Here is a 20,087-nt window from a genome sequence, read left to right on the forward strand (position 1 = left end):
TATGGCAGCCGTGTCTGTTGCTGCGTATCGATCTACGGGCGTTATATTTCACGATGTGTTCCGTTAGCCGGTGAACTTGGTGTATGTAAGGGTGGTGTGATCTAAGGCCGAACTGTTCATTGATGAGCAGTTGTTTTGTCTCGACTATTTCTTTCAATCTAGTGAGAATGATTCTCTAGTATACCTACTTTCTCTAAGCCGCTAATGAGACTGATAGGTCTGTAGCTGGAGGGATGGTTGGCGGGTTTTTTAGGCTTAAGAATGCCTATAATAAAAAAAGCCCACTCTATGACCCCGGAGTCTACTTTCGATAAGTTATCCAGGTCACATGGCTGAATGCTCGGTGAGCATTGCGTCTCTAAGCTATCTACGAGATATTCCGCCTTTTCGGTGTCGGAGATATATATTGACACAATCCTATTGCTTTTTTCACTTATATCTAAAATATATCACTGTCCTATATAAGTACTTAGTAATGTAATTTATCAAGTGAGCTTAAAAGTAATCTGCATTCTTTACGTTTCGTCTCGTTTACGTTTTTGGCCAACTTGCTTATTTGTCAGCCATGTGAGCCAGGTTTGTGAGGCCAGTTGTGGCGCAAGGGCACAGAGTGCAACTGAAAAACCGACTGGTTTTTGGGTTCGATCCCCACTCGAGGAGATAAAATATATTTTAATTATCCATTTCTGGGCTCAGGCGTAGAGGCGAGGCAAAGCACGGCGTTGAGTTCAGCCACTCAACAAGCAATGCCCCCAGAGTTCGGTAGAAAGTGACGAACGGAGTGTCTTAACACTAGGTTCCCTTTGCCTACCCTGTTATGTGGAATATAGCATGAAGCTGGTTTATATACATACTAATATTATAAAGTATGTCATCTCATATATTGATTCATTCTCACACCATTCTTAGTTATTTTTATTTGACCATGGGGGAGAAACAACAGGTGGAACGAGTAAAATAAAAACAGAATAAAATATAAATTATGTTACAAAATTACAAAGGTCTTATATTTTCAAAATAATAAACACTTTTGTCACAAAAATTGTATTGATGTCATTCCATTGTAGTTGTAATAGTAGCTATTGTTTTTAGAATGAATGTTGACATAGCAAAAAATTAATCTATAGTTTTACTAACAGATTCTAAATTATTTAATTTGTGATCTTCAAGCATAGGTCTAGATTCATATGTACAAATTGTAACTCCATGTTTATGACCAGGTGACCATTCACCTTTTAGGCCTATATAATATATTTTTGTATTTTCAGCACCAAAATTAGCAGGAAAATGCATTGTCAAATGTGACACACTTGAAAATGTCACAATTCTAAAACAAGAACAAATCACATGAAAACATCACTTAAATATAACATAATACACATTTATTATTTGTTAAATATTACTTTGGATTATATTCAATAAGTCCCTCACAATCCTTTTGAAGATCAAATGTCTGATCTGGTTCCATACAAATATCATCAAATGTCATATTAGGTTTATTTTTAAATCTGAAATACATATTCAATTATATAATGATAATAATTTAAGTCTTTTAGCATTGGTTAGGAAAAATTGTTAAATGCAAAGTGCAATGCACTTATAGGCAAAAACAGCAAAGAAGCCATATATATTTTTTATTATAAGGATTGTAGAATAGATAGAACTTCTGAAAGCTATGTAGTCACTTTTTTAACAGAATAACTTACAGTCTTAATTTTGCCGGATGACAATCAGTGTCCTCAGATATTATTCTTATGCCTTTAAGCTTAACATTGCCTGTGAATGGTATATTAAAAAGTAATTCCTCATCTGCATCACTTTCAACATACTAAAATGGAAAACAAATTATAAAATAATAATAAACAAATTATCAAATATTAGTATCTGAATATATTTATAATTTCACCTGTGTCCTGTCAAGTCTTCTATCCCAAGCCTTAAATACAGTTTTTCCAGAACCATCTATGCTTTCATTTAAACACTGTAAATTTTCAATATCAATTTTTTGAAATAAATTATATTGAATACCTATGTCATTGTCACTTGCATGATCATGATCATGATGTCCATCACAGTGGCTGTGTGACATTTTTACATATTATAATAAAATACAAATTTATAACTTAAAAACAGCTATAACTTATAGTGATATTCGTCGTAGGAATAAACCCAAATGAACCCAAATCTTAATTGCTAAAATAATAATATTGAATTAATTGAATATACACAAGTTGACAACGAAGCTAAGTTGTCATTGTCAATGTCAAGCAAGATATCAAGCAAGCATCAACTAGTAGCGCTGTCTTCTCCATACAACGTGACATTGGCGAAGTGATATGTTCTCAACTGGCACGCTCCAACCGCATACCAATTACTTATTACACTTATTTATCATGTCATGTGTCTTACAAACACATGTTTATAAGTTCAGTTTAAGAGTAGACGGATTCTACTAGATTGTCTCTGCTTATCCTGTTATCTTTACGATAAAGCGTGAACCCCAAAAAACTATGTAAACAGTTCATAAATATATTAATATCTATGACAATGCCATAACAGCCTTACTTTAACTTACATTTTAAAATTTTAAACATATTATTTTAAGCTACTATTCTACTTTTTAAACTGTAGTAAAAAAAAATCTTAAAATTGTTTTTACTTTTTAGTCTATGGTCATTACAAATATACTTCTTACGATGTGATATCTACAAATGTGAAATTGACTTTGGCTTAATTTGTGAGTTGGGAACTTGTGACGATTTGAGGATTAAAAATTTAATACTACATAACGTTCATTTCCTTTACTCTGTTCTGTCATATGATTTCATATCAACCACGATATAAAGTAGAAATAATCCTGTTAAAATGTTATTTTTAAATAATATGAATTTATCATTATTTGCTACCACCTTAACATTATGTATTGTATTATTTAGCAATAATTACGTTGTACTCGCTAAAGAAAATGAGGCAGAAAGTATATCAAAGATCGGACAAGGCGTTGGACATATCATGAATATTTATTATTGGTTTGTATTAAATGATAGAACCATAGTATTAATTAAAAAAAAATAACCTTAATGTGATTATCATTGTACAATTTTTTAATAATTATTATATTGTTGACATGTTTTGATTTAGTTATTCCTGTGGCTACAGAAAAGTTTTTGAAGATTATGCAGCAATAATTCAACAAAAATATCCAGAAATATCTGTTCTAGGTTCAAACTATGATCCACCAGGCCTTAATATGTATCTGTCTAGAATCATTGTAAGTATTTATTATTCATACACATTTTATGATTGCAACAAAAATAAGCTCTTCTTTATGATTGCAGTATTATCCTAAAAAATAAAAAAAATCTTGTAATTATAATGAAGTAATTACACAAGACTCAATTAAACTTTAACTTTCTTCTTTAACTTCTTCACAAGAATATTACAATGAAAATACAAGTCATTGTATTCATGTTTTGAAATTGTCTTTATTACAATTAACCATTATATACTTTACAGTGATGTATAGTAAATATATTGTAGACTTCTCACATAGCAAATTATGTGTTGATTAGTGCTCAACTCTAGAAAGCTCTATGCTTTGCCAGAGCAAAGATATGAAAATATTTCACTTCCCCAAGTGAAGCTTATACCCATAACTCATATTTTCAATTAAACTGTCCCATTGTGCAACAGTGGCTACTACCATTTCTGGTATTACAATTAATAGTTTCCTATTAATTTTTAATTTGTTTTAGGGATTTGGGAAAATGATTTTAATAATGTGTGTGTTGAGTGGAGTCAATATATTTGCTTGGCTTAATAAACCGCAACCTGCCTGGTGGAGTTGGTGCCTTGAAAATAAATTATATGCTTGTATGATGATGTTCTTTTTAGCTAACATGGTAGAAGGCCAGTTAGTTTCATCAGGCGCATTTGAAATATCTCTTGATAACATTCCACTTTGGTCCAAATTAGAAACTGGAAGAATCCCACAACCACCAGAATTATTTCAAATTATAGAAAATACTTTACAATTTTCAAAAATGGAAATGTCTAATAACTTTGTACAGTGATTAATTAAAATAATGTAAATAAAATGTTAAGAGATCCTTCATTACTACATTGTTTAAGAATTAGTTTGGTTTAGAAAATATTTTATTAAAAACAATAAAAACAGCATTTATCTATATTCATCATCATAAATTCTACACTAAGCAATATCTTAATAACAAAGTTTTTGTAAACAATTTGTGAATACCATGTCCTGCCTACAAATTATCTATCATATCATCAAAGATATTCATAAAATTTTAATTTCAAAATATATTGATTGACCTCATAATGATTTTGTTACATTGTTACAGCATATAAAAAAATCTTTTATATTATGGTTTCCTGTCAAAAGTAGTTATTATGATAAATAACTTTTATGTGATGTTTTTCATTTTAAAAGAATGTTTTCATTTATGTATAGTATTTAAAAAATAAAGTTCAAATTTATATACATTTACATTTATTTTCAAAATATATTTATTCTATGTATTTTGAGACCAGTTGTGGCACAGAGGCACAATTGTGTTACTGTAAATGTGAGGTTGTGGGTTCAATTCCCACTTGAAATTAACATTTAATAATTTACATTTTTTCACTCTGGTGTTGAGGCAAAGCGCGGCGTTGCGTTTCGCCAGTTAACAAGCAGAATTCGGCGGAATGTCTTAACAATAGGCTCCCTCTGCCTACCCTGTTACAGTATGAAGCTGAAGAAGTCATTAATTAAATAAATATATAAAAGAACTTGTTAATACTTTAAAAAAGGCCAGAGCGAAACTAATGTAGAGAAGTGTTAAATGTCACAAAGTCTAAAATAGTAGAAAAATTGAGAATGTAGAATTTGTTGAAAAATAAAAGTATAAATGACCATTTTAAATTATTAAAACATTTTGTAAGGTAATTTTTATTTCTACTAATATAAAAAATAATACTAAAACAAAATTTACATTATGATTTTACCATTTGGACGGATTAAACATTTCAGTCAACATTAAGATAATGCAATAGATGTATTTTACCAACTGCCCCCATTTATAAAATACACAAGTAAATTTTAACAAAACAAAAATCTCGACTGCATAAACTCAATTAACATATCCAGTAACAATTGCGCCATCAAGACAAATCCAACGAAGACGACCATTTATTAAAATCTGTTAACTGATTTAACAGTTACAAGTGAATAAAGGACTGGACATACATACACGCTTTAAATAACCCTAGTTTTTGCCGCAATCGGGTTATCAGCTTCCATTGCTGCGTTCCAGTATTTTTTTTTCTCCACAGCATATCCCAAAGAAAACGGAGCTTTGAGGAGTCTAGGAACCTTTACCTCTCTTTTATTCGCTATACTTATTCATTCTGACGAGGCCATCCTTTGCTGGTTATACTTTATTCTTAAAAGAATAAGTGTTCTGCTAAATACTAATATATGATTATGTAAGCTGTGTGTGACACATGGGGCAAGAGTGTCGCAAAACTAGTTCATGATGTTGCGCATGAGCATCACATTTGCTGCATGTCCATATTGTATGTGATGTTAAGAGAACGCGTCCGGATACCACACATCCCGGAAATTCCGTGGAACATCCAGGGCAAGTTGCAACCCTTTAAAGAACAAATTAAATAATTATAAAAGTAAAGTTCGCGAGGTTTAAGCTGAGCTTTGGATTCGTGTGTAATTAAAAGTACAGCCAAAAAGAAATATTTAATAAATAATGTTTATTAGAAATTAATGAAAAAATTCTGAAATAAATAAATATTATATAACAGCTATTTTAAAATTTTCATGTTATAATAAAAAAACCTGTCAGTGGGCTTACCAGTCAGGTACAGAAGTTTGGCAGTGTGGACACTCTATTTTATTTCCTTTGACATCTTTAGGTTTATACTTTGTAAAGATTTCAATTGCTATTCTTTCAAACACTTCTGGCTGGAACGTAAAAACAAATATGTAAAATTTATGATATATATAGGACGTATAATATAAAAAAAAATAGATTTTTTTCTTACATTTAAGGCTTCCAACTTAATCAATGCTTTTGAACAGAGATCATAGGCTCTAGCTTGGAGAGATATCGCTGCAACAATACACCACGCCTGTTAAACAATTAAAAAGTCTTAAAATACAAGATTTTTTATTGCACTTTTAACTTTACACTGTACATAGTTTATTATTATATAGCAGAGTAGGATCCAGTGTTAAGACACTCCGTTTCCAACTTTCTGCCGAATTTTAGATATTGCGTGTGGAAATGAATTGACAATGGAATTGTGTCAATCGATGCAGTTGCCTATAGGCCTTTATAGGAAGGAAACTCGTGTGAAGTATTGTTATCGGGTGATTTCAGTAGTAACACGAAGCAGGAGACACATGATAAAGAAAATGTCTGCTATTCCATGAATCAGTTAATTGTAATTTTTAAAAGAATTTGATGCTTCCACGTAAGTATTTTTTCAACTAAATATTTTTTATATTATAGAATATAGAAAAGCATATATTCAATGTTTTATTTCAATATCTTACTTTTGTCTTTCTACAACCTTAAGAACTTATTACGCTAGTCTTACGGTGGTAAGCAACGTAGACACGTTACACTGCAATTCGCAGTCAACTCTGCGTTTCAAATGTCGCTTAATACACTACACTTAATTTTTGTCATTAAAATACTGTTACTTATTTTTTTTTGACAGTTGAAATTATAAAGTTTTTTTAAGAAATAGATAGATATTTTGCGCAAATAATATTTGAATTGCTTTTTTTTGCCAGAACCAGAACTACCGAAATAACGTAGGTACGTACTAGCACGAACTTTGGGTCATTTACCTTAATTAAGTGTTCATTGTGTAATTTTTAAATAGATATCTCCTTGTCTCCGGAGAATCTGTTCTTCCAATACAATAGTATTAAAAGAACAAATTATACTTAAACAGGGCATCATATGTTTCTAAGTAGATCTCTGTCACCATTTTTTCTGTGTTATATCTGTAGAGCAAATAAAGTATTTTCTGAACCGTCACTTCTTGCCTGCAAGTGTTGCGCGGGGTGCAGTTGCGGCAGCACGCAGAGGAGTCGCCCGCTAAAACGCAGGGCGTTGTCCGAGCGCACCCCCGCTCCCCCCTCGCCCACCGCGCCCGCTGCCTCTGTCGCCGCGCACAGCCAGTGCTGCGCGCGAGCCATTCGCCAACATCGACTCGAATCGCGATTACTAGCAACCTCTGTAATGCAATATGGGTGATTCGTTAATTTTTCAAAAATATTTCAATTTAATCCTACGGTACGGTACGGCACTAAAAGCATTTTTTTATTCTACCAATTACTGAAACCATATCTAAATTTCATATTTTAAATTTCGCGCGATTTTAGCGGAAATGCTAGTCGTCATATTGCTCTCTTTTGACGTTAGTTTGTTAAGTAAACAAGCTCACTGATATTCGTAACAATAATAAAGGTTACGTTAATCAGATGACATTTTATTTACAAGATATGACGGTATAATATCACGGCGGCTCTTTTGCCTTTTTAAAACTTCAAATTCTTAAACTTCTTAACTCAAAATCAAATCAACATCAATCAAATCGATCGATAATTAAATAATACATTTTAAAATTTAATTTTGAAATCTAAAAATAAAGGAATACAAATTTTATTATTACCAGTAGAATGTTGACTATACAAGAGACCGGCGAGCACATAAAGCTTCTTTATACGCCACGGTGAAGCTACTTTGGATGCTTCCATATTGGCCAACTGTAATGATTCAAAATTAAAAAAATATTGTATAAATATATTGCAATAAGCGAATATACAATAATAAAGAATACTATAATATTCTTTTTGCCCGACAGCATATACTTACAATGTCATAGTAAAAATAGGAACGAGAAATATAGATAAGCTGAAGTTACATGGCATATACCAAGTTTTCGCCTCCAAAAAGTTAATAGAACAATTTAAAGTATCTGTAAAAATACTAACAAGTAAAGCCTTTCATACTGTTCAAGAATAAGTACATAATAAAGCTGTATGGAATTAATATCTTTTGAATGTTATGCAGAATAGCTGCCAGTTTATATAATAATTAAATAATACCATTGACATCGAAATGAGCAACTGTTGACCTCAACACTCGCTGAGGAGAGCTGGAAAGAAACTTCTTGCCAGCTCTTTTCAAAAGAACTGCCTTGCAAATTAGTAGTTGCTTTCTTATATGTGTATATTCAAAAGTGCTTATAATATTCTATTTGAACAAAAAATAATTTGAATTTTAAAGTTAAATATTTTTTTGATTAATCAATACAATATATTAAATGCGGGTTAATAGAATAAAAGCGGGTTAAAAGAAATATTTTTTATTACAAATAGTTTTGTTTGTAAAGCGAGGAAATTAAAATCATTCTTCGAGTGGAAATCGAACGCATAATCATCACGTTTACATTAGTCAGTATCTTTCTAATGAAAATATTTTTTTAATTAGGTAGTACATACCTGATATGCATTGGCCGCAGCTTGTAAGCTGCGACCACTTTGTTTTAATTGTTTGATAACTTGTATGGTACATTCTTGGACGCTGTCGCTATTTTCTTTAGATATTTGCTTTATTAATGAATCCTTAAACAAAATAACCAAATCAATCAAAGTCAATCAATATTATCCCATTGTGTATTATTATTGTTTATTCATATGTCCACAAGTCACGAACGTCCTTTTGTATCTACGGAGTGTTTTTATGAGCACCACTTTAAATCAAACCACGCCTGTGTCGTCTTCTCTCTCAACCCCTGCGGGGGAGAGGGCGTACTGTGCCAGGGTTAAGATTTGCCATCAAGATGAGCGCGGCGTTGTTGTTGGATATTTTATTCGGGTGTAACTTGATCTGAGCTTGTGCTAGATTGTGGAGAGGGATGGGTCAGGGAAAAGATGAGCTTAGTGTCGTAGGGGCGGTCAACCCAGCCAGGTGAGACCCTTGGTTGGAATGAAACTACAGTTTTAACTACCCTATAAAAGGCTAAAACAATTAACTTTTCTCTCTGCTGTACATAAACCTCCCTAACTAGAGCAGGTATTTCGATGTAGTGTCGAGTGCGCCGAGGTAGGAGCGAAAACTTGTATTATATTCAACAAATGTCGTTTCGATATTCTAAATATCAGGTACGCTACCCTATTCCACACTACCGACGGTAATGACATTGTTAATAAGTGACTTGCGGACGATGTACTCTTAATAATATGTGTGGTTTCTCTTAAGTATATCTTTTGCCAATCGTAACTCAGTAATATACCTAATTCGGACTTGTGATAAACAGTCTAAAAAAATCCAGCGATATATAAACTAGTTTTATTCTAAGCTGGCATATGTATAAGTCAGCAAAATATGGTGCCTATTAATAATTGTAATTAAAGTGATAAGACACTCGGTGACCTATTAAGACACTTCCATTCTCCATTTCCCGCCGAATTTTTAAGGCATTGCGTGTTGAGTGCCAAGGCAAACACAGAAAAGCACTTACAATCAGTAATATTAATGTATAAAAATACCTTAAGCCTGGGCGATCCTGCAACCAGTTTTGCAAGAGATTCGTTATCTTCTAAAGCCATGTAACATTTCTTTAGTCCTTCACTATTGTTCGACATATTGTAATACTCAAGCGCACCATTCCTGATAAAGATTAAAAAATAAACACTCCATGCCCGTTCTCTTTTGAGTGGCGAATATCAACGTCGCGCGTCGTCTACAAGAGCGAGAAAGTGAAATACATATTTCAAATATAATCATTTGTTCGAATCGAACCCACAAGTTTCGTGTGTACAGTCAGACACTGTCCCACTAAGATTTTTATTTTATTTATATTCTTTATTGCACAAAAAAGATAAAAAAAATGTACAATAGGCGGGCTTAACGCTAACAAGCATTTTCTACCAGCCAACCTGTCATGTGGGAGAACAAAAAGTGTAGGCGTGCAAAAAAAAAAAAATTAAAAATAAAATATCAATTTTGAAAATACATACAGATATATATAATAAATACAATATAATATATACAAACTAATAAAATATTAGATCCAACGCCTTTTTCGTTTTTAATTTATATATTTTATTTATCAATTTCACGCTGTATCCCGCACACAGCAGGATAGGCACTTAATGCTAAAACACTTCGTTCTCCGCCGTTCATTTTCCGCCGAATTCTGTAGGCATTGCGTGTCGAATGGGGATCGAACCCACAGCCAGTCACGTATAAATTTTATGATTTATTAAAAATATAAAATCGGTCAAGTTGGATGACAAGACGTACGACGCAAACAGCTGTATCTTTTGATTACATTTTTCAAGTTTGATGTTTTCCCAGCCTTAAGGGACAGTAGACCTGAGTATTTGATATAAATTTCAGCTTGATACCTTCACGCGTCCTTAAGAAAAAAGATCTTGACAGACGAATGGACGGACGGACTACAAAATGGTTCTCCAAGGGTTCCGTTTTTTTCCTTTCATACACTAAAAATAATTATTTGGAAGCAATAAATTAGTTTATTATTAAATATTACCAGTTCTGTCTATCAATATAATAGTCCCCTATGTTGCTGTAGGCTTGCTTGATTTGTGCGTCGGTAGTCGTTACTGACGTTTTCAACAATTCCACTACACGAAACCAGTGACCCAAGCGCTTGCGTAAAGCTATAGCGAGATCTCTGTAACAATTTTAAATTGCTGCAATATAATATTTTAAAAAAACCGGTTCAGTGCGAGTCAGACTCGCCCACCGAGGTTTCTGTACCAATTTCAAGATTGTAAGTCAACGGTAAGAACAACTTATAAAAGTTGATAAACTTAGGTTTGCAGGTAACTTTAGGTGCATTCATTTAGGTTAAAATGAACCAGAAATAAAAGTATGTAATGGTTTTTTTTAATGAAATAAGTAGGTATCTATAATTTTTCTATGTTTTTTTTTATATTTTCCTTTATTTGTATTGTAAATTCGCGCTTCAAGGTACCATAGATCTAAATATTTGACATAAATTTTAACATGATAGCTCCACGCAATCTCGAAATGAATGGTCTTGACAGACTGACAAAATAATTCAACAGAACTCTAAAAATAATTTAAACATTCCTTTTTTTTCCTTTATTACGTATTATTATTTAGACCGCACGCACGTTCAATCCACTAATTTTAAAGATAACTTAACAATAATTTTTGTTCGCATATTTTTTATAAATGTCCGTCTCTTCTTATAAGCACATGGCTCGTTATCTTTATTTAGCTAATAAGTTTGTTGAAAATTTGTATTTATATTGACATAACTTAGAACTAGTTAATTCATATGTCACATACTCGTTGTGACATAAGTATGTATCTATTCAGCCGCACCAACATTTTCGACGTAGGCTAGTATCTTGGCTTCTTTGAGCGCATTATAGTATAACTTATTGAAGCGAAGGGCCACGTTGGCTTATTCGCCGTAGGAAAACCGTTTTGTTTTCAGCTTCGCGCAGTATCAATATGGCGCACACAGTCGTGAGTTAGTAGTGGTCAGAGAGAACCTAGTGTTAAGACACTCCGTACCTTATTTTCCATCGAATTCTTGAAGCATTGTTGAGTGGCGGAACTCAACGTGGCGCTTTGCCTCGACACCAGGGCGAAGAAATAAAAATATTAAATATTCCATTTCATCGAGTGGGAATCTAACCGACAACCTGTTACGTGCAGTCACACTTTGTGCCCCTACGCCATAACTGGCCTCTAAAAAACCTTTTTTATATTGACATAACTTAGAATCAGTAAAGTAACTTTTTACTTACCGTCTGTCCTCGTTGTGATATATCTGTTCGGCTGCATCAAACTCTTTGAAGTAGGCGAGTATCTCGGCCTTCTTGAGCGCGTTAGTGTGCAGCGCGTTGAGGCGGGCCACGAAACGTACACCGGCGTAGTCCCCGCGCCGTACGAAAGCCGCCTCTGCTGTCTCCAGCGCAGACGACGACTCGAACTTCTTTAGCGACGCTTCTGCTAGCAACAACCTAAAATCAATCGTAGGGCAATATGTTTATTTATTTGTTCACTGTAACATAAACCTTTTGTTTTCTTAGATTATAGCGTTCTGAACGTGCCAGTTATCAGTAATCACTTTGCCAACGTTATGTTCTATAGAAAAAACTAAGGAGGTTTTATTCGGTTAAAAACAACTATATATAAACTTTAAACTAATAGCCCAATAATGGCTTTTAGTGTTTCGAAGGTTAGTTATATATAGGTTAGTTATTGTTAAATTCCGTTAGAAATCTGATGAAACGCTCCATACTACTGTATATACCGACGATTCAGACTGTTGGATAGTATTCCTTGCACACTCATTCTCTGAGTTCGTGCAGAATAGTTCAATCGTTTGAATGCTGATATTTCATTAAAAAAATTAAAACAATAATTAAGATGTTTAAAATTTCTACCTTCAGGGCTATTATAATTAGTAGCATCATAAGCAGAAAGTTAATGATTATATCGCCTTTTCTATTTCTGTTTCTTTACTGTATGCCATTTTCTATTTACCATAATTTCGGATGAGGATTGTCCTTAATAAAATTCTCCGCTTCTTTTAGTCCAACTTTCTCAATTAGTTGTCTGGTATCTCTAAGTGATTTCACTTCCACAGTCAATATGTTTTGTGGTGTACATTTGTCCGTTATATTGTCTAAAAGTGCCATCGTAATTTCGAGCTCCTGTTACGTGACAATTACATATTAATGTAACACAAGCAATATAATATCAGTAATTAAACTTTAAGACGAACGGCAGCAAGCCTTCTTAACTATGCACGAAAAAGCGTGAATGTAAATCTGAAAAACATAATTAGGAATATATACATCCTTTTCCACAACCGTTATATAATGATATTGATATGATATGATATATTGTAATTTCTATAACAATATCAATTCCCAACACAACAATGTTGGTTAGTTGCTGGAAGAGTAATAATTAGCCACTGTTTAGTCATAAGATGGTGTAAAGTAAAATAAAATAACAAACAGTTAGTAGAGAATGTATTTTAGCGTTAAGCCTGCCATTTGCGCATGCATGCCTTTGTTTTAATTTAGTTAGGTAAACAGAGGCCACTTAGTGTTAAGCCAATGCGTTTCCTGCTTTCCGCCAAATTTGGTCGAGCAGCGAAACTCAACGCTCTTTTGTCTTGTTACCGGGGCGAGAAAACGAACTATTAATTGAAATACGAGAGTGAATCGAACTCACGACCGTCGCACCCGCTGTACTACTGCTACGTACCTTAAACCGACACAAGTACCCCTGCATGACCAGTGGCTCCTCGGGCTGTCCGTCGCGCAACACGTAGAGGCGCGCCTTCTCGGCGACAGCGAGCAGCGGCGCGTTGTCCGCCCAGCGCGCGCCCCACACGTCGCGGCGCACTGCCCCACCGCCCGCGCTGCCGCCCTCCGTGTCCAGTAGGTGTAGGGATCCGGTTTGGTCGATTACAAATATTTTACTGTAAATGAATTGCAAAATATATATTATCACACTAGATAATGGGCCTCAAAAATTAACGGGGAGGAGTCCCAAAAATCATCAGTCTTTCGTGGGACGTAATTTATGGACGGTCTGCTATGGATTATTGCAAATATTATATTTACGTCACTGTTCTTAAAAATATTTAATAAATGGCATTGTGTCTCGCTAAATGAATATGATTGAATTGATTGATTGATTGATGAATAAATTCTTATCAATTATCTTTGAGGAATTTGTAAGAATCTCCCTGCAGAGATGCCTAGCAACAAAAATAAGTTGTAAAAGGCATATAAGAATTTTGGTTGGTCAGAGCGCTTGGACGGTTTCCAAAAGGCGCCTTTACAAATCTACGTTCAAACTTTAAGTTTTCTAAAAAGTATTTTAAATATATTTATTATTTTACGTTAACGTGGGTGGTGTCGTCAATAAGAAATGAATGGTCAATAATATTTAACGTAGTAGTCTAAACAATATTAATATTTTCTTATTCTAATCCAGTAATATTTGTACTTACCTGGAATTAGAGTTTAATCCCAATTTGTACGGTTTTGAGTTCACATTGATTGAGGTAATTTTTTTAAAATTCAACATTGAAAATATGATAATAGTTCCAGACTCCTTTCCAATTAAGAGATGGCTATCCGAACAGGTAATGCAGCATATACTATCGTCTTGAAACCCTCCTTCTGATGTTATTGGAGTGCCGTCGGAATGGAACATTTGTTCTGTGTTATCTATAAAATTGCATTATTATTACATTATAGCAAGATATGATATTTTCATAATGTTTCTGACTATTTGCGAAGTAATAAAGACTTACTTTAAAACTAGCGACCTAAATACGGTTTCATCCGCATAAACCTAATATACTCACGTGGCCTAGTGGGAGTTGAAAATTTCCAGATTAAGAAAGACTCCTTGGATGCAGCCACTGCTATTGCCTTGCTGTTGATCGCCACATATGACACTGGTATGGTGATTGTTTTTGCTGAAAATATCTTTAAATTATAATTGCTCAGCACCTTTTTTAGTTTTACTTAAATGTAGTTTTGAAGAAATGTTCACACGAATATGACAATACCTTAGTCTATAAAAAGAAATCTTTCTTGTTATAATTATATTCATTCGTCAATATTTTGACAATAACAACAAACAATTTAACAATTTCCTACCTTATTCATATAGCATAACATATTCCTTACTAATATGATGCAGATAATATCGTAGTTACTATTTATAGATAGTTGTGGTATTGGCGCAATAGGACGGCGTCTGACTATGAGCGCAATAGTTATATATTCGATTCCCTATCAGGGGAAGAAGTATTTTTAAATGGTTATCATAATAAGTAAGACTGACAAATTCTGATAAGACGGGCGTAATGTGCGGCGTTTATGCAGCGACGGTCATGACACTAGATTTTCTTCTCTTTACTAATTCTGTACACTTTACGGTTTTAGTCTGAGTAATATTACTTACCATCACATTGGATCCCTTGTTGATTAGATATAATGAGACTGCTCATAGTTGCTATAATGCAGTATTCCTTCACACCACACATGTCTATTACATCGGGGATGTGATTTATCCATGACTATAAAAATATGTATATACCAATAAGTTTTAAATAATTTAACATAAAAAAAAATACAAGCACTTAAAGAAGGCTCTTAGTAAAATACCAAGTGTTTCTTGTTGTTTAAATACAACAAATATATCACTAGTAGTTAACTATAACCAAAGAAAAGTAATAGAATTTGGTTTTAATCATCAAAAATCATTATACCTGATGAGTTACAGAATCCCAGAAAGTAACAGTTTCTGTGCCTGACAGAAAGGCTAATGTATTGCCATAAAATGCATATTTATGATCAGGTTTGACATTAGCAAAGTAAATAAACGAATCAATAGTGATAGCAAGACGCAATGATCGTTGCTCCCAGGACATCGCTCGCATGGACCCGCCTGGGACACGTAATGTTCTGATATGCTGAAAAATATTTATTCTAAAATCTTTATAAAAAGTGAAAAAGCAGCTTCACGCTTTTTCCCACATAGCAGGGGAGACGAAAAAAAAGTAGTGTTAAGACACTCGTCTCATCACTTACCGTCCAATATTCGAGAGAGAGCATGGTCATACATGCGCTTAGCGGAACTTAACGAAACTGTTAGTCTCCCAGTGCGGGAAAATGAAAATAAATTAAATATAAATATTACCCCGAGGGGAAATCGAATCCGCAACTACTACTGTCATTACTATTAATTAAACAATACATATTGTTTAAAAAATTATAGTATAATCATAGTTATCTCAATATACAGTTTGTGACCTTTTAGTCATTTACATACCTCTCCATAAGCAGTAAAAAATTGTACGACATTAGTTTTCTCCTGTGTTTGACCAGCCACAGCGAGCACATTGCCGTTATGATTCCAGTGGGAATCGATTATTGTCATTTTCGTATCTATGACGATACTATCTACAAAAATTATAGACTACGCCTTTCATAAAATTTATATAAGTAATATTTAACAACTACAGCTACAACTACAACTACTAGTAGTTAACAAAAACACGACCATAGTGGCGCAGGGGCAGGAGCGTGCGACTGTAAACGCGATAGGTTGTTGATTAGATTCCTATATATAGCAAGGTAGGCAGAGGGAACCTATTGTTAAAATACTCCATTACCTTTCTATTGAATTCAAAAGGCATTATGTATTGAGCGGCGGACCTCAACGTTGCGCTTTGCCTTGACACCAGTGCGAAGAAATGAAAATATAAATTTAAATAAATATTTCATTTCCTCGTGAGGGGATCGAGACCACAACTAGTCGCGTTTACAGCCAAACTTTGTACCCCTGCGCTACAACTGGTTTCTCATTTCAGAAATGAAATATCCTCTGCCTACCCTGCTATATACTGGATACAGTGTGAAGCTAAAAATATCAAAACAATGTTAAAACATTACTTTGGGAATAAAAGTATTTCATTTTATTGAAAATTGTAATTATGTTATGTAAACAAAAATTATAACATTGACAATATTTGAGGTCTTTAGATGTTGATGGTTTGTAGTAAAATGTTAACTGGTAAATCTCTGCCTACACTGCAATATACGGATTACAGCATGAAAGTAAAAAAAATTAAAAATCCATAAAAAGAAAGTGAATATTATATCTAACCCTCTTCAGTGCAGCACTTCATTAATAGTAGAATTCCATTCTTATAACATATTACAAGAACAGGTCTATTGGTTGGAGCTCTACCAGCAAACCAGTCTATGCAAACTATCTCCATTAAGCCAGGTACGGCACTACTTGCAACTTGCATCTGTAAATAACACACAACATTGTTCACAATTTAACAATACATTTTAAAAATTCATGAAATGATCTCATAAAACATTGAATAACTTTTTTAACTCAATGCATCTTCCGCATAGAAGAGCTAAGAGAGACATCTCACTATTTAGATATTCCATCCTCAACTTATCTCCTAGCTTCACACTGTATCCCGCACATAACAGAACAGGCATAAGGAAACCTAGTTTTAAGACACCATTCCTCACATTCTGCCAAATTTTCGACAGTGCTTGTTAAGAGGCAGAATTCAACAGCGCATTTTGTCTTGTATAATTGTCAAATAAAAATTTTAATTGATGTGATTTGTGAGAAAATTGACACAAACACAACTAATTAATACATATTATGTGTTTGAGAGAACAAGTCAGGGACAATAAAAATAATTTAAAACATACAATATACAAGAGCCACACCATAAAAACAGCATACATACTGTAAAATTTCCTTGATCATCATAAAGATGAAGTTCTCCATTAGATAATGCAAAAAGAAGTAAAGAGTTGTCTGGAGACCACTGAACTGCACTCAAGCCTGGACCCTTGATGTCCTTTCCCCATACTCTGGATCCATCTACTGAACCCACTATAACTGCACCTGTAAATATAAATATTGAAAAAAAATATACATAGTCATGAAACATATACATATATATTTGTAATGAATTTTTAATGTTGAGACTTACCATCTTCATATGCTATACAAATTTTTTGACCATCTGAACCCCAAGCCATACTTGCTACTGTAGATTTATTTCTATTGTTAATCATCTCTTCATACCAAGAACCCTGCATAAAACATTTTTTTATATTATAACTAGCGATCCCCTTGCGGCTTCGCCCGCTTTTACTACTGGATTATTCATATAATGTATGTTTGCAAAGCACTTAAGATAATGTGAAAATTAATTAAACCCTAATGCAACCCGCATTTTCGTAGTTTCAATAAGGATTTTCCAATTGTTTTACACAGCAAGGATTTTTTAGTATGTACCGTAATTTTAAATCTGTGCTACTAATCTTTTCAAGTATTTATTAAAATATATTTAAATGACTATTTTTAGTTAGTTAAATGACCATTTTTAAACGGAAGAAATTATAAACAAAAACCTACCTACTAATAACTACTACAAAAATATGAAATCAAATATATCACGCTGAAATAATACATTCAACTCCAAATATCCAATACGTGCAAACACATCTAAATCTTCGCTGCTATAGAGGCAGGCGGATTTTTTTTTCGAGCTTGTGGTTAATGCTGAAGAGGGTATTCTGTCCCTGGTGAAAAGCAAGCACTACATGGCTGCCTGTGAGGAAATTAAATAGAATGCATCGGTCGGAAATCGAACCCGGGCCGCCCGCGTGGCAGGAGAGCATTCTACCACTGAACCACCGATGCGTGTAAGGCAGACGGGCGCAGCGGACGCGCTTGTATAAGCAAAACGTCGCGGGACGCATGGCGAGTGGCGAGCCGTTTCGCAGCAAGGATTTTTTGATATTGTAACAACTTCTAAAGTACTTATTTAAATGAAAAACAGTAAAAAACAGTTTTGATCTATATTAAATGGCCAACGTAACTAATATACTTATTTATATGCTGAGAGTAAGGGATAAGTGAAACATAGCTGATGTGTCAACGGCGGGATGTATCAACAATTAAATGCGTTTTTCTGTAAAGCTATTCGCAATTTCGAAATAGTGTAAAAAGCAAATTTTATCTTCGTTTAACGTAGAAATTTAATAAAGTATTTTAAAGGATAAGGATTAATACTATTATGGAAAAATATCGCTCACAATAAAAAATTTATTGAAATTATTATTTTTAGACAGAAATATGATCACTACACGTTATTCTTAAAAGATACGAATATGCTCTCGCGGACTTTTTTGTAGATCTTATTAAGACGCACAATACTCTAGTACATTATTTTTATGTAGTACTTACCATTAAAGCAGCGCATGCGCGAAAGTGTCTCAACAGGTAGGACTTTATACATATTTATCGTATTTATGTTAATTTACATAAGAATGTACAAATAATAAACTATATATAAACCTTCTACGAAAAATACTCGACCTAATGGTGAAAACCGCATCAAAATCCATTGGGTAGTTTAGAAGAAGAAGAGTTAGAAACAACAGACAGACACGAAAAGCGACTTTGTTTTATAAGATATAGGATAGGATAGAAGAAATACAAATAGTATTAAGTAAAAAAATATCAAAAACTAAAATAAAAAAATGTATAAGATATATTAAAATAACTTTCACCTTATATAACATCCAAACAATTATAACACCATGCTCATCACTAGTAGTCAGTTTTTGAAAAACTTCATTCCATACAGCTACACAAACTTGTCCTGTATGACCTTCCAGACTAAGATTCATAGAAAGGTTTCCACTTCCGCCTACATATTTTTAAAATAATTATTATTAATAACTTTAATATTTTAACATACTTCTGTTAGTATTTAATTATGAAAAATTATTTAACTTTACCTGATTCTAATTTCAATACTTTTAACATCCCATCTTCTCCTCCGACCGCAATATACCCTGAAGAATGATTCCATGCCAAACAATTCACATTTGATTGTTTTGGAATAGCAATCTGGAATTTAAAATATATTATGTTATATTATGAAAGATTTATCATTTTATATTAATGAGACATATATTCCTAACCTTTTTACTCATATAAATGAACATTTTTATAAGAAAATTAAATCTTCACTATTGATCAAATGATTAAAGTAAAAAACGGCTGTTTTATATATTTTGTACTATTACTATATTTTATACATTTTATATTGCGTTCATAAGTTATATGACATGATTAAGCTCAAGTACAATTAGAACTTCTATGGATAATCACACGAAATGTTCATATAGAATAATTGTTCAACTTCAAACAAGGACTTCAGAGTTTAAATATTGTTGAGTGTAAACATTCTGTTGCTGGGATCAGGCCCGGTCGACTTCCTTAGGAGCTTGGGCGACATACCTACGGGGGACCCGTGTCCAGTTGCTATATTAAAGTAAAACTACTAATTAGTAGTTTTTCTAAGAATATTTTTCTAAGAATTTAATTTTAATTCACGATTTAGTTACTTAATGTTTAATAAATAACTTTCTTCATAATAGTTCATGTATG

At 33.2% G+C, this 20,087-nt stretch overlaps 3 protein-coding genes across 4 annotated transcripts; 1 reads left to right on the top strand and 2 right to left on the bottom strand.

The window, feature by feature from the left end:
* Positions 1–985: 985 nt before the first annotated feature.
* Positions 986–2,373, bottom strand: LOC146541442 (PITH domain-containing protein 1). Its single transcript, XM_085186040.1, has 4 exons — positions 1,907–2,373; positions 1,707–1,828; positions 1,404–1,508; positions 986–1,327 (listed from the first exon to the last, which is right to left on the bottom strand). Exons 1-4 carry the CDS (start codon positions 2,087–2,089, stop codon positions 1,117–1,119), a joined length of 621 nt encoding a protein of 206 aa, XP_085042166.1. The 5' UTR covers positions 2,090–2,373; the 3' UTR covers positions 986–1,116.
* Positions 2,374–2,678: 305 nt separating this feature from the next.
* On the top strand, positions 2,679–4,504 carry SelT (selenoprotein T). The gene is made up of 3 exons (XM_085186052.1): positions 2,679–3,029; positions 3,142–3,271; positions 3,756–4,504. Exons 1-3 carry the CDS (start codon positions 2,866–2,868, stop codon positions 4,071–4,073), a joined length of 612 nt encoding a protein of 203 aa, XP_085042178.1. The 5' UTR covers positions 2,679–2,865; the 3' UTR covers positions 4,074–4,504.
* A 434-nt stretch (positions 4,505–4,938) lies between these two features.
* Positions 4,939–19,892, bottom strand: Oseg4 (intraflagellar transport protein Oseg4). Of its 2 annotated transcripts, none has more exons than XM_085185992.1 (22): positions 19,736–19,892; positions 19,433–19,544; positions 19,202–19,341; positions 17,614–17,716; positions 17,365–17,525; positions 16,752–16,899; positions 15,915–16,045; positions 15,352–15,555; positions 15,045–15,159; positions 14,440–14,553; positions 14,080–14,299; positions 13,326–13,542; positions 12,594–12,763; positions 11,852–12,067; positions 10,597–10,740; positions 9,590–9,710; positions 8,540–8,662; positions 7,708–7,801; positions 7,079–7,269; positions 6,064–6,150; positions 5,874–5,983; positions 4,939–5,658 (listed from the first exon to the last, which is right to left on the bottom strand). In XM_085185992.1, the coding sequence occupies exons 2-22, from the start codon at positions 19,458–19,460 to the stop codon at positions 5,487–5,489; spliced, it is 3,009 nt and encodes a 1,002-aa protein (XP_085042118.1). In that variant the 5' UTR covers positions 19,461–19,544; positions 19,736–19,892; the 3' UTR covers positions 4,939–5,486. The 2 variants fall into 2 exon arrangements, with proteins under 2 accessions (XP_085042118.1, XP_085042111.1); XM_085185985.1 differs by having other exon boundaries at positions 19,619–19,892.
* Positions 19,893–20,087: the final 195 nt, after the last annotated feature.

The sequence above is a fragment of the Heliconius melpomene genome, chromosome 1 (genome assembly GCF_056956725.1).
Source record: "Heliconius melpomene rosina isolate 202511_hmr_F chromosome 1, ASM5695672v1, whole genome shotgun sequence".
NCBI lineage: Eukaryota > Metazoa > Arthropoda > Insecta > Lepidoptera > Nymphalidae > Heliconius > Heliconius melpomene.